This window comes from Coturnix japonica, chromosome 11, assembly GCF_054131305.1.
Source record: "Coturnix japonica strain WE chromosome 11, WE-NBRP24, whole genome shotgun sequence".
Classification (NCBI taxonomy): Eukaryota; Metazoa; Chordata; class Aves; order Galliformes; family Phasianidae; genus Coturnix; species Coturnix japonica.
In genome coordinates this window covers 11,769,275-11,782,992 of record NC_140673.1, presented here as the reverse complement: position 1 = coordinate 11,782,992, position 13,718 = coordinate 11,769,275, and the positions used below count along the sequence as shown (strand labels likewise).

Here is a 13,718-nt window from a genome sequence, read left to right as displayed (position 1 = left end):
CCAATTTGGCATCCTGGAAAACATAGTGGGCCTGAGTCATTCTGTTCAAGAGTAGGAGTAGAGAAGTTCCCACTGCAGTGTCCCCACTATCATTCTTTTGTTTGCAAAGGTGTTTTTGTCTCGTGCCCTCATATGGAAACTAATTCATTGCTACAGGAGAACAGAAGGGCAGTGGTAGCATGTCAGCCACACACATTCTCTAATCTCGCACAAAGGGAACAAAAATGCTCAGTGAGAAAGTGAAGGACTCTCCCAGCCTGGAAGCATTCAGTCTTAGAGCAGTTATAACACGGAGTGGAAATAAGCTGGACAAGAAGAATTAATACTGCCCTATTTGAGATGAAATTGCTGGTGAATCAAAGCCAAAAAGTTCACTGTACTCCGAATGAATAGCTTAAAGGAGAAGGAAGAAGGACCAGGCATTTCACTTCACTTGCTAGTCTGCACCTGCACATCATAAACTAGCCATTCACACTCACATTAGGGTACCTCGATGACTGTAAATACTGTCAGGAAGGTGCTACTTCAGGCAGATAAACAGCGTCTCTCCATTTAGTTATGATGTTCTTTGACAGCACGTGCAAGAGAGAACAATTATTACCTTTGTTGTGGCTAAACAAATTTGCTGATACGATTGCCTTCAGAAGCCTGCAGTTTAATGATGTTATGAGAACAATACTGGTACAGTACTACTGTAGTAGTACTACAGTACACCAGCAAGAGTTGCATGATGGTTTATTTAGTGCTTACAATGGGATGTTTTCCATCCATTCAGCTACAAAAGCTATTAGACTACAGCGCCTGTTAAGAATTGAAATATTTTTTGCAACATCCTCTCTCACCTTTGCCTTATTACAGAAGGTGTTAGAGAACATAGCCTGATATTCAGTATCAAAGCTGGTCAAAGACTTTATGCTACTGATGCTCGAAGTCTGCTCCCATTCTGCAGGCTGCTAATGAAGTACATTGTAGCCCTGAGTTGATATGTTAGGGTCAGATACATCAACATACTTAGGGGATACATTGAAAGGACCTTTATAAACAAGATCCACTATGTTACTGCCTGCTACACACTCTGTTATTCCTAGCTTATCCAAGACTATCTTTGGTTCAACACTGAGTGCCCAAATGCTGGTGACACACTGGTCTTGAGTGAGTTGTTTGAATGCAAGAGCTTTATAATAGGAAATGATTGAAGATCCCCTGACAATCCATGCAATACCCCATGCAGACTTTTCCGAAGGAATAAAGAATCCCTAATCTGTGAGTTTTGATCCTTGAGTAACGTAGTTTCTGCTACGACTCCCATTGACACCAGAGCCACTCAGTATTATTGCAGCTCTGCAAAAGTGAACGGTAAGGCGCCCCGAGGTGCCAACAGCTGCCTGCTCAACGTACAGGACATAAGGACTGACGCTTATTTCGTCTCTCTGCTGCTGAAGGGGCACTTGCAAGTTGTATGACCTCCTTGGGCGGCGGGCGCTCCCGCAGCCGGGCAGGGACCCGCACAGCGCGGCTTTGCTCCAGGGCAGGCAGACGGCAGCTGGAGGCTGAGCGGGCGTGCAGAGGATGCCTATGGGTGCCTATGGGTGCCTCCGCGTGGCCCAGCGCAGGGGGTGGGAGCAGAGCTGCGGCTCGGGAGGTGGAGATAGCGGAGCTCCGCCGGGCGAGGATGGCAACGAGCGGCCCCACGCCGGCATCTCCGATCGCGCTCCCCCTGCTCAGCCCCGGCCATGAATATGTAACTCCCCTCTTTTTCCCGAGCTCCATTGCGGAACTGCCGCTCGCCATATTGTGCTAGCGGGACTGCGGCTTCTCCGCCGGTGGAAGGGGACGGCGGCGGTCCGAGGTGGGAGGCCGGCAGCGGTGAGCACGGGGCGGTGGGCAGGAGGGAAGCAAGGCTGCCTGCCTTCCTTCCTGCTGCTGGGAGCGGCCGGGAGCTGCCCCAGCCCTCACCCGTGGGGCCGGGCATCCTGCTGAGCCAGGGGTCGTACGGCGGTCTGTGCTGGGGGCCGCCCGCGGTCAGGCTCAGCCCCTCCGCTTTGCCCTGGGTGACACCGGGCAGCGGTAGGGCTGGGCTCGGCGCTGCCAAGACGGGTCCCCGGCGGCCCCGAGTCCCGGCACCTGCGCACGGAGCCGAGGAGGGCTGCCCTGAGCCGTGTCACGGCATCACGTTGAAGCGCATAGCGACGGAGAGCAGCCCCGGCCGTGGGGATGGCGGTACCGGTTCGCTGCGCGCAAGGTGTGTGCGGTTCCCTGCGGCTCTGCCTGCGGACCTTTTGTCTCCACCAATGCTGCGCTGGTGGGACCTGCGGAGAGCCCTGGGCCCTGCGTGTGGGTTATTGGCCGTAAGCTGTTTGCTTTTGGAGCCTAATTGGCTCGAACGACCGAGTCTCTGAAATGCGGGTTTTCGGTCTGTTAAATCCTAACGCAGCCATGTGCAGAAGCGGCCGAGGATAGCTATGAGCTGCATGCGGGCTTTTAAGGATTAAAGGGAATTGCTTGCGTGTGAAAAGCTGGCTGGTGTGCAGATGAAATCGTTTTTGCTTGGGGAGAACTCTTCAATCAAACGTGCCATTCATTCAGTGATGAGGCGCTGATTTGTCATGGGAGTGCTGCCATTTGTATTCACCTGTGTTTTCATTAAGAAACTTTTGTCGTGAGAGGATTTGACATTCTTCCACATCAGAGCTGGCGCTCAGCTTGTCAGCTATGATAGAGCTGTTTGGTTTGAGGATGTGGCTGAGCAGAATCTGGTAACATTGAAAATAGGCTGCGTGAGGGATCAGCATCGTTGGTTCTTCGAGGTGGGAGGAATTATTACAGCACTAATGTTGGCCATATCTGTGCTATTGGTACCAAGCTTTGTGTCCTCATCAGGCTTCAGTGCTGGGACTCAAATAACCCCAGGGCTTCCATAGAGGTCATTTTCACACAGAGGGTGGTGGCACACTGAAAAAAGTTGCCCAAGGAGGCTGTGGATGCCCCATCCCTGCAGGCATTCAAGGCCAAGCTGGATGTGGCTCTGGGCAGCCTGGTCTGGTGGTTGGTGACCATGCACACAGCAGGGGGGTTGAAAATAGATGATCTTTGCTTGTCAACCCGAGCCATTCTTTGATTCTATGATTGGCTCTGGGATGTTTAAGAAATATCTTGTTTTCTGCATTCACCTTCATAGCAGCAGGATGCAGTTATGCAGTTACTTCATCAGTGCCCCTGTGTGTCCTGGGGGGATGTCTGGCAATGTGTGGAGCAGAGGGACTTGCTTGAGCATCTTTGATGACCAGTGCAGAGTTCTGGTGCTTTTGAGTCTGTTTTATCATGAAACAGGAGTGTGGTGGGCATCTGTAGCACAGCTGTCTGTTTTAAACATGAAGATGCTGGCATGCATGAATTTCTTCAGTTCCTCTTAAACGTTTCTCTTTCTTTCCCCCTTGCTTTTTCATTGTTACTTAAATGCCCTTCACTTAACTTTACGGACTAGAAAAGCAGTTTAGAAATGATACAAAGAAAAAGATTGGAGAATGGGCATTGCTGAGCCTGAATTTGGTTCTCTTTGTTGGTGAAGATAACAACCAAGGAGTCATCTTTTGTTGTTACCCAGAAAATTAGGTCGCTGCTAGTTGTGATTAGTTTCCCTGACTGCTAAATGGGTGAGCAAATCCATGTGGCTAACAAACATATCCCTGGAAGAACTGAACAAGTTTATTCCTTGACCTGATATTCTCACAATTTCTCCCACAACATAAACTCATCAGAGATCTGTGACTTCCTGCCATTTTATTAATGCGATGTGATGGATATATATTGTATGCCAAAGAGAAAGATGACCAGGTAGCTGACTCTGTGCAGTCCCAGAGGCTTAGGGAAAGCAGTGCGCCCCGTTTAGGGCATGTTTGTCTCGAGCCTGTGCAGCATCTCTTGCAGCAGAATTGGTCCTGTGGCCTGGTAAGGGAGTGGCTGAGTGGGAATCCGTGTTTTCTGTTGTCAAAATTGCTAATAGGAAACATATCAGACCACATTGGTTTCCTAGTGGAAGTGGGAGCAGACCTGGCTTCTAAATCACTGCAGTCAGAATATGGTGTGGTCATTTCCAGGTGTGAGCAACTTGCTGAGCCTTCTGCCTTGGCTCCTGCTATGGCTGGGGCAGCCACTGTGTGGACAGGAGCAGTTCTCTAACAAATGAAATGTGGAAGTTATCATGCTCCTGTTTCTTGTTGTACTTTGGAGGCTTTCCTTGTGTTCACAGTAGTGCAGAGTCCTTGTCTGGATGATGAGGGCACCAAACATCACCCTGATGGTGATGGCTTCCCTCAAGCAAGAGGTGTGGTTGGGGGGGCTGCAGGGTGTTCCCCAGGGGTCGGTGCTGGGGCCTGTCCTCTTCAGTATCTTTGTTGATGACCTGGCATCGTGTGCACCCTCAGTAAGTCTGCAGATGACACCAAGCTGGCTGGAAGCTGGATCTGCCAGGGGGTAGCGAGGCCCTACAGAGGGATCTGGACAGGCTGGAGAGTTGGGCTGAAGCCAATGGGATGAGGTTCAACAAGACCAAATGCCACATCCTGCACTTTGGGTTTTGATCTTGGCTCTGTGTACCAGAGGCAGAGGAGGCATTCGCTAGTGTTCAAGAGGGCCACGTGGATCTCTCTGCTTTCAGCCAGCTTTAAGGCTAATATTTTTCCTCTTTCAATCCCAAAGTGCTTTCACTACATGCTTTAAGATGAGAATTGAGCATGTTGCATCTCATATGAGAAGCTTTTAGAATAAAGCTGATTGATTATATATCATGACACTTGTACTGTGTCTCTTGCAGTGTGGCCTCCTGTGTGTTACAGTAATGTTCACGTACTTCTGATGTTCGTGTACTTCTGCTGGTATTTTGGCTGGCAGCCTGGCACTGGAACAGCCACCATCATGCTAACAAGCATGAGCACTTGAGGTTTGGACAGTATGTGCTTGTGCATGTGGTGATCTCTGTTGTGGACCACTGCTCCTTGCAGTTCTTTGCTGCTGTGGAGCTGTGTAATGTTCGAAGCAGGCTTTTCTGGGGTACTCCAGCAAATCTCTTTACGAAGTGAAGATCATGCTTACTTTATGTCAGGCTTTATTTCTGATTTGGCTTTTTTTTTCTGTAAAGTGAGAAAGCTAACATATGAGCTTGTGAAAGAACAGGTATAATAATCTTTGTGGGGCTGCTTTCCTTGCTCTTAATTAAAGCTTATAAAGTAAGAGAGGTCGACCCTTTTCCTGTAGAACCTGATGAATTACATGTTGTAATCTAGTTTTAAATGCAAGTTCTAAGGGGCTGGAAGTACAAGCCTAGGTTTAAATAAAAAGGCAATAAAAGAAACTAATTTGATTGGGGTGTGTGTGTGTGAGAACATATCCTGTGCAGGCTGCCAGTGCCATCCCTGTGCCAAGCCCATACTCTGGGCCTTTCAGTTCTATTTCACTTCTGCTCAGCAGCCCAAATGGAGTTCTGTGAAGCACTCATGGCTGGGGAGTTCCCTCAATGTTTCTGGAGTGGGGTAGTGCCAGGGATTTGCAGTGCCACAGTGGTTTCCTGCTGTGTTTCTGTACTGTGGGCACTAAGGCTGCAGGGGCTGGAGGCCCTGGAGAACACATACCTTGGAAGAAGGCTGGCTTGGGAGAGAGGGGAGCTGGTTCTGGAGCCAGGCACTCCTGACTGTACCATTTTGTTCTCTTCTGCTTCCAGCCATGTCTCAAGCTGTGCAGACCAATGGGACACAGCCCTTAAGCAAGACCTGGGAACTCAGCTTGTACGAGTTGCAAAGAACACCTCAGGTAATGTGTGCTGAAGAGCTGCCCTTTGGGCAGTTTGCTCTTTATTTTATTTAAACCTTTTGGAACTTGAGGTCAATGGTTTTCCTTTCCTGATGTGGCTGAATACGTTCCTTGCTGTATTCTTATGTCTTTGTCTAAAGGTAGTAACACGTACAGCCTCTGTGTGAAATTTTCTTAACAAACTCTTTTACTTTGTATTTTTTTACACCAGGAAGCGATCACCGATGGCTTGGAAATCGTGGTGTCACCCAGGAGCCTGCACAGTGAACTCATGTGTCCCATTTGTTTGGATATGTTAAAAAATACCATGACGACAAAAGAGTGTTTGCATCGTTTCTGTGCTGACTGTATCATTACAGCCCTCAGGAGCGGGTATGGAAATAGCAGGACAGGGAAATGGGATTTCCCTTCATATGAAAATGTGATCAAGGAATCCTTTCTCTAACAGTTGCAGCATTAAGACTGACTTCTGTCACTGGCACAGACTTAATATTGTTCCTTTTCCTTATTCACGTCTAGCAACAAAGAATGTCCCACGTGTCGTAAAAAGCTGGTGTCAAAAAGATCGCTGCGACCTGATCCCAATTTTGATGCTCTCATCAGTAAGATTTATCCAAGCCGTGATGAATATGAAGCGCATCAGGAGAGAGTGCTGGCAAGAATCAGTAAACACAATAACCAGCAGGCTTTAAGTCATAGCATTGAGGAAGGGCTAAAGATTCAGGCTATGAACAGGTATGGAGTCACATAATTTGCTCACGTATCATTCATTAGACCCCATCTGGAGTACTGCCAGGGGCCCCCAGCACAAGAAAGACTTGGAGCTGTTGGAGGGCCAGAAAGATGCTCAGTGAGCTGAAGCAGCTCTCCTGTGAAGAATGGCTGAGGAAGTTGGGCTTGTTGAGACTGGGGAGGAGAAGGCTGCAGGGGGGAGTTGGAAAGGAGACCCCAAACTTTATTCTGATAAACTGTGCTTGTTCCGAATCACATATGAATTCATGACTCATAACCCTTTTGTGTAAGGGGTAAAACTAACAGAATGAAGTTTAAAATGATGCCATGCCTAAAATGCATTTGAGGAATGGGGGAAAATGTGTGGTTTTGTGTATGGTTATCTTTTTGTTAGATAGAATGTGTGGGGTTTTTTTTAAGTGTTTTTTTTTGTTGTTGTTTTTTTAAGTCTAAGTATCTCTGCAGTATTTTGTGCTTGTGAATGCATAGTTCATGTTAGGTCAAGCTTCTGGCTTGTCTGAGAATAGAGGTGTTGTACAGGTTGGATGAGTTCTGAGTGAGGATCAGTGTTTATTTCTACCTATTTCTCACCAGGTTACAGAGGGGCAAGAAACAACAGATTGAGAATGGCAGTGGAGCAGAAGATAATGGTGACAGTTCACACTGCAGCAATGCCTCGACCCACAGCAATCAGGAAGCAGGGCCTAGTAATAAGAGGACCAAAACATCAGATGATTCTGGCCTAGAACTGGACAACAGCAACGCAGCTGTGGCCATAGACCCAGTGCTGGATGGTGCCAGTGAAATAGAATTAGTCTTCAGGCCTCATCCTACCCTCATGGAGAATGATGACAGTGCACAGACGAGGTAAATGGCTTTATTCTTCTTTGTATATTCTGGTTTAATCCCTGCTGTTTTTATTTTCTATTTATAACTTATTGGGGCTTTTAGAAATCAGTTTGCTTTGGTTGAAGCACCTCCTGTTTGAACATATGCACCCTTCTTATTGCAGGTCAGATAGACGGTACTGAATAAAGGACTAATCTGTTATATTGTTAAAATTGTAAGAGTAGTTGAGCACAAACAATAGGACGGGTGGAGTTTGGGGTGTATTGTAATGAATTTCTAGAATTAATTGTACTAACCACTCCTTGTACCATGAATATGCATGTTCCTCTCTAGAAATAGAGGTGTTCACCTGCTTTCAGTGTGCAGGCTAGGAAGGAGTTATCCCCCTTGTACCCAGCTGGCCAAATAAATGTACCTGTTCTACAACTACTTGTGGTTATAGGGTTTGGAAGTGTTTCAAGTGACTGGTCAAGTGGGGTGAGCAAATGCCCAAACTGATTTTCTTTCTTTTTGTGATAGGAACTGTGTTTGTCATTGTTGATATCTTTGTAATTGTCTTGTTTGCACAGACTGCAAAGTGTGGATCGCAGCAATGAGCGATCTTGTGAAGTTCCCTCAGATCTCCTCCTGTCTTTCTCTTCTGATGAGACATTTCTATGTAGCGCCAGGAAATGTATTACTAAATATAAGCTTCATCCAGCATTTCTTTTTGGTTTGGAATTCTAAGGGAGTTCTCGGAGTTGTTCTGAAAGACAAAGAGAAAGCAAAGCTTTTGGGGCAGGCTCCTGTAGTGTGTGTGTCGGACTGGAGGAGAGTGAAAAAGATGCAAGTACTCTTTTGGAACAATATAATTTGTTAAGCTGACTACCTGTTTAGGGTGAAAGCAATCAGTACTCTTACTTCTGAACTGTCTTTACAGGCTTTTTCACACATGATGCTTAATATCTGGGAGAGTTCCAGGTGTCTTTGTCCTGTATCTCTAATATAAACATCTGGTTATCTGATTGCTGTTGCAGATACATCAAGACCTCAGGCAACGCCACTGTTGATCACTTGTCCAAGTACCTTGCTGTGAGATTAGCTCTGGAAGAGCTTCGGAGCAGAGGCGAATCGAACCAGATGAATCTTGACACGGCCAGTGAGAAGCAGTATACTATTTACATAGCTACTGCCAATGGACAGTTCACTGTAAGTGGAAGCTCTAAGAGGAAAACTGAGCATCAGTACATCTCTGATACAGATATGATTAGAATCCATGGAGTTGGATTTTTCCTGAGTTGACATAGGGATAAAATTAATGGCACCAGGTTGCTCATTCAGAAGCAGTTAATTTGTTTTGTAGGAAAATGCATGTAGCAAAAGCTTGGTTAATAGAAAAAGAAGGCATACCAATGATTTTTGGGGGAAAAAAAGACACACTGATGCCAGCAACTATTAGCTGACTTCCTTCAGGTGAGGACCTGACCTTTCATTTAGCAGTTAAAATTGGAGAGGAGAAACACTGTTTCACCTGAGAACTCTCTTTGAAGAGCACTGCCTAGAAGCAGGAAATGTCTACTGGCTGGACTCAACTGCAGTGTAAGCTTATTATACTCCAGTGTAAAAATGTTACTGTGAGCCTTAGTTAGGGAAGAAATCCCTCCTGTCAGTTGCTGACTGAACTAGACGGTAGTATTGCACTTGGACTGACCTCTGAGCTCTGCCTTATGCTTGGGCATTTTTTCTGAATAAAGTGAAACTTCTGGTTAAGAGATACACCGGTGTTATGTGACAGCGCATTTTGCACTGTATTCAAATATGATCATAGAATCACCCAGGTTGGAAAAGACCTCGAAGATCATCGAGTCCAACCACAGCCTAACCGTAGTACCCTAACTCGAACAACCCTCTGCTAAATCATATGGTGATGATAGAGTTGCCATTAAGGAAGAAAAAGTAAAGATGGTTCTGCTGTCAATACACCTGCTGCTCTCTCTGTTTACAGAGGAAACATAAAGTTCACTTCAATTACAACAGTGTGCAATTAGGAAAGCTGTTTTTCATGCTGTTTTAGTGAGATTGACAGGAGTCTGTAATGGCTCATTTTACTGCTTTTTGACCACGAGAGTTTAGTCAGTAACTTCTTCCACATTATCAATGACTTGTTTAAGTCAGTAATTGTTGATAGATTGTTGCTTATGCACACTGTCAGGTCTTCTCACATCTGTTTTGATGCTTTCTTCTAGGTGTTAAATGGGTCATTCTCCTTGGAACTGGTCAGTGAGAAGTACTGGAAAGTGAACAAACCCATGGAACTGTACTATGCACCAACAAAGGAACATAAATAAGCTGTGCTGGAAAACTGAGATGGGACTCTCTTTTTATAGCTATGATTTCTTCAATATTAAAAGAAGGCACTGTCATTATCTTTATGGACAATACATATGTGATGCCTTTGGGCTTTCTCATTATACTTATTAATATGATTAGACATTATTCTTGATTGTATTTAATTTAGAGTTTTTTTTGTTGTTGTTTTTCCTTTAGTGCTTGACACTCTTTTTTTGTTCTCAGTGTGTGATAACTGAATGAGTGTTCCAGTTTGGAATGTCTTAATTTTATCCAGGTAAATCTGGATTTCTAATACATTTGACACGGTTATAGTAGCCTCTGTGAAGTACTGAGCATTGGATGGCTAAGTAAGTCTATTCAATAGTAACATATGCCAAGGAATGTGTTGAATGTTGTAATTTGCTAATGGTTATCCATATAAAAGATGGTAGAGAATTGATTTCTGATTATCTTGCACCTAGAGGAGATCTCATTCCCTAGGAAAGATGTATTATTCAATTTTTATTTTATTTTATTTTTATTTTAACAAATATAGCTATTAGTGAGAAAACTGACACTTTAAAAACCTTGCTACTTACTGAGCTTTGGTGCAAGGTGATTCCTGAGGTTGGTTTGCTTTTTAACAAAGGTTTCCATCAAAACAAAACCAAACAAACCCCAAACCCTCCCCTGTGTAGAAATCTTGGTTCATGCTGTGATTTTCCATCCGACTCCTGTTGCAGTAGTAATCCTGTCCTCACAAACTTAGTCAAAATCTTATGGAAGTTTTACAGCCCACTCTGTTCCATATAATAACAGATTTTCATTAAGAATGTATCAGAACTTGCTGTAAAGAATCATCTTAAATGTCTTTTGAAAGCAAATCCCTTAAATTCCAGCACTCTGACACAGTGCAAATTGAGATGTTTTGCTCTACAGAATTCTTACCGCCCAGCTGTGAGCTTAGCTCAGCTTCAGTTTGAGTAGGGAGGACTTCAACCATAAGTTACGCTAAGATTACTTCTTGTTTTTGTTTGGCATAGCTTTAACAAATGTGGCATAGCACTTTGGAACAAAATTTTAGTACTTGACAAAGTTTACCACTTAGTGTCTTAAATTTAGGTTCAAGTTTTAGAACTTGGCAGTAGGCTGTTGTGTGAAGGCCAGTAGCTGCTGTTCATGTGCATGTTAAACTTCTCTTCCCTGGCACTGGACATTGTGGTCATGTCATGGGGGTTGCTTTGCCTTTAGCATTTTGTCTGACTGGAAATGCGTTATGAGAGATTGACTGTACTGTAAGACTTCCTGAGGAAGCCTCAACACATTTGCACCTGAAGCTAGAAGCAAAAAAAGTTTGCTCTAATAGATGAGAAACAACATCCTCATCCATTCCTGGCATGGCTGCTGTGTCCCTGCCTGCGGTCAGAATGAAGATGTGACATGTGGTACATTCACTTTTGGCTGCTTGGGGACTCTCCTGGGAGGGAAGGACCCTTTTATTGCTTCAGTTTGTCGAGACTCAGTCTTGTAAATATGTGTCCGTTCTGACTGCTGCTTCAGATCAGCATTATCCCTACATGAAAACTACACAAGTCTTCTTTGAGTAATTATTGGCTCTTGGAAGCACACATTTCTTTGTGACTGTAGAATAGAAGTATTTGGGCCCTGGGAGGCTGGGGGAATAAATTTAATTAAATAACTTAATCATTACCTTCTGTTGAAGTGTTGCATCATACAGAGAATTAGTGCATGTCTGCTGAATATAATCCAGAGGGGCTGGGCATATTGTGAGGAGGTTCTATATCAGTTGCAGTACACCATCCCGGGGTGACAGCAAAGTTAACATGCAGTCTCTTGAGCAGGAGAGCTGTCAGTGGAGCTGAGCAGTCTGTTTAGGAATAATCTGTCACTTTGAGCCCAGTTCTTTAGATCGTGTGGGAGAATGTGAAGCTTTTATTTTCCTGTTCATGTTGTAGTGAATTGACAAAATATTTATGTTGTCTAAATATTCTATATAACGTCGTTGTTTGATTAAAACCATTGATTGCACTGTGACTTACTAGTGGTATCAATTGTTTTATTTTGTAAATGGCTTCACGGCTCTGCCTTGTTAAGCCATGTTGGTTTTTTGTGTTGGTTACAGCCATGGCTTGGGAGGATGTTGAGATGTGAACTGTTAGGTAAAGTCTGGCTTGTGGCTGAAGGAGAGAATCAGCTTGTGCTGGTATTTATCTCTCCTGTCCACAAACAGAAACAGTGGAAGAGTCAGCTTGTTGAGTAAGGAAGGAAGAAGAGGATGAGGAAGGCTACTCCATAGCAGGCTCATCAGGTTGGTGACCCTGCACACAGCAGGGGGCTGAAACTGAATGATCTTTGAGGTCCTTTTCTACCCAGGCCATTCTGTGAATCTACGATTCTATGAAAATACTATTGGGTTATGCTCTCAATCATGTTAGAGAGTTCCTGAACGAGTTCATCCGTATCCTTCCCTGGCTCCAAATTCACTATTCCTTCCAGATCTCCGCCTGAGAGCTCCAGTATTAGCTTCTCTAAGTCATCTTCTACAGAAAAGGGTGCTTTTCCTGTCCTGGAGGAGCAGAGCTGCTGTGTCCTTGTTGTTACTTCAGGAGAAGCTGAATTGGAGCTCAAGTCATCTGACTGTGCCACAGACTCTGCCCAGCATCCCAGATGCAGGTCAAGGCCTGGGAGAACAAGGAAGAGAAAAATCAGTGCCTGACATTTCTTGACTGGACTAGCATTTTCTTCAGACCAGCTCTAAAATCTGTAGTTAACCTTTCCTACCAATATGGGGGTTATCATTTCTTAAACCTGGGGCTACAGTTAAGGCCTAGTGCAAAAGCCATCATGATTTTTCAGTATAGGAATTGACCTATAAAGACAGAGCAGTTGGCGCCTAGCAAGCATGGTCTAATTTTTGTAGCCAGAGGTGCTTTGCCACCTTCATTAGTTTGACTGTAATAATGTTAGGAAATCAACCTCCACAGATATCTGTTCACTACTGTAGTTCTTTTTCTCATGACATGCTCAGCAGAGATTGATTGCCAGTCTAGGAGTCTGATCCTCAGCCAAGATGAACAAGTAGTATATGAAAAAGTGAGGCTATTTACCGAATCTGGGATCTCACTGATCACCTGTTTTCTATGTCTGTACTGTAGATCAGGTCATGTTAAAACTGAGAAATATCATTCCTCTGCAAAGTGTTTCTAACTGGAATTTGCTGTTATTCACTTTAAGGAAGGGATCCAGTGCTTCACATTGAATACAGTGCTAGTGGGAACGTGGCCTGTGTTTCTTCCTTCAAGCTTGGACCAAGTAGGAGTGTCTTGCCGTCGATTATGATGAAAGAATGGAAGGGGTGCATGTGGTTGCTTGGGACACAATTGTTGTTGGAATGGGAAGGCGTGGACTACAGCTTGTTACCAGACCTGGTGCTCTGCTGTGCGTGCTCCACTCACAGATTGAGCTCTGGGCCTTCCTTTGCAAAGATAATGCTGGGAGATCATGTCAGAAGCAGCGCTGTGCTGTGGACGTGAGCTGGATGCACCTTATGGGCTGAACAGGTGAGTTGAATTAGTTACTTGGTGGATTCTGGAAGGTGTTTCAGGAGAAAAGCCAGGCTGGGGAAAAGTTCCTTGTGCTGCCCTTGCCACCTCAGACTGCACCCTGCAAAAGGAAAAGGATTTTTGGTATGATAATTGATATTCAGGGGAGAAAATGCCTGATACTGGGGATTAAAAGTGAGATTGAATGGAGAAATTCTCCAGCACCAGAGACTAGATGAAAGCTGGGGCCTCTGGTCTGAGCTGGGAGCTGGTGCAGCTCTGCGTGGAACAACATAGCTGCATTTTGGTACAGCTGGTGGCACAGAGGCTGAACAAATGCAAAAGGCAGCAAAATCAAGGTCAGTGAGGACCCAGCCTGGACTGGGGAGAGACTTACGTGCTTTAGTTCTTAAAATCTTACCTGATCTGCATAACTGTGAGCGTGGTGAGAGCTATTCC

General features: G+C 44.9%; 1 protein-coding gene across 2 annotated transcripts; it reads left to right on the top strand.

The window, feature by feature from the left end:
- Window positions 1–1,768: 1,768 nt before the first annotated feature.
- Window positions 1,769–11,751, top strand: RNF2 (ring finger protein 2). 2 transcript variants are annotated; one of them, XM_015869839.3, is made up of 7 exons: window positions 1,769–1,849; window positions 5,717–5,805; window positions 6,017–6,177; window positions 6,325–6,540; window positions 7,132–7,404; window positions 8,403–8,574; window positions 9,612–11,751. In XM_015869839.3, the coding sequence occupies exons 2-7, from the start codon at window positions 5,719–5,721 to the stop codon at window positions 9,711–9,713; spliced, it is 1,011 nt and encodes a 336-aa protein (XP_015725325.1). In that variant the 5' UTR covers window positions 1,769–1,849; window positions 5,717–5,718; the 3' UTR covers window positions 9,714–11,751. The 2 variants fall into 2 exon arrangements, with proteins under 2 accessions (XP_015725325.1, XP_015725324.1); XM_015869838.3 differs by having other exon boundaries at window positions 1,769–1,866.
- The last annotated feature ends 1,967 nt before the right edge of the window (window positions 11,752–13,718 follow it).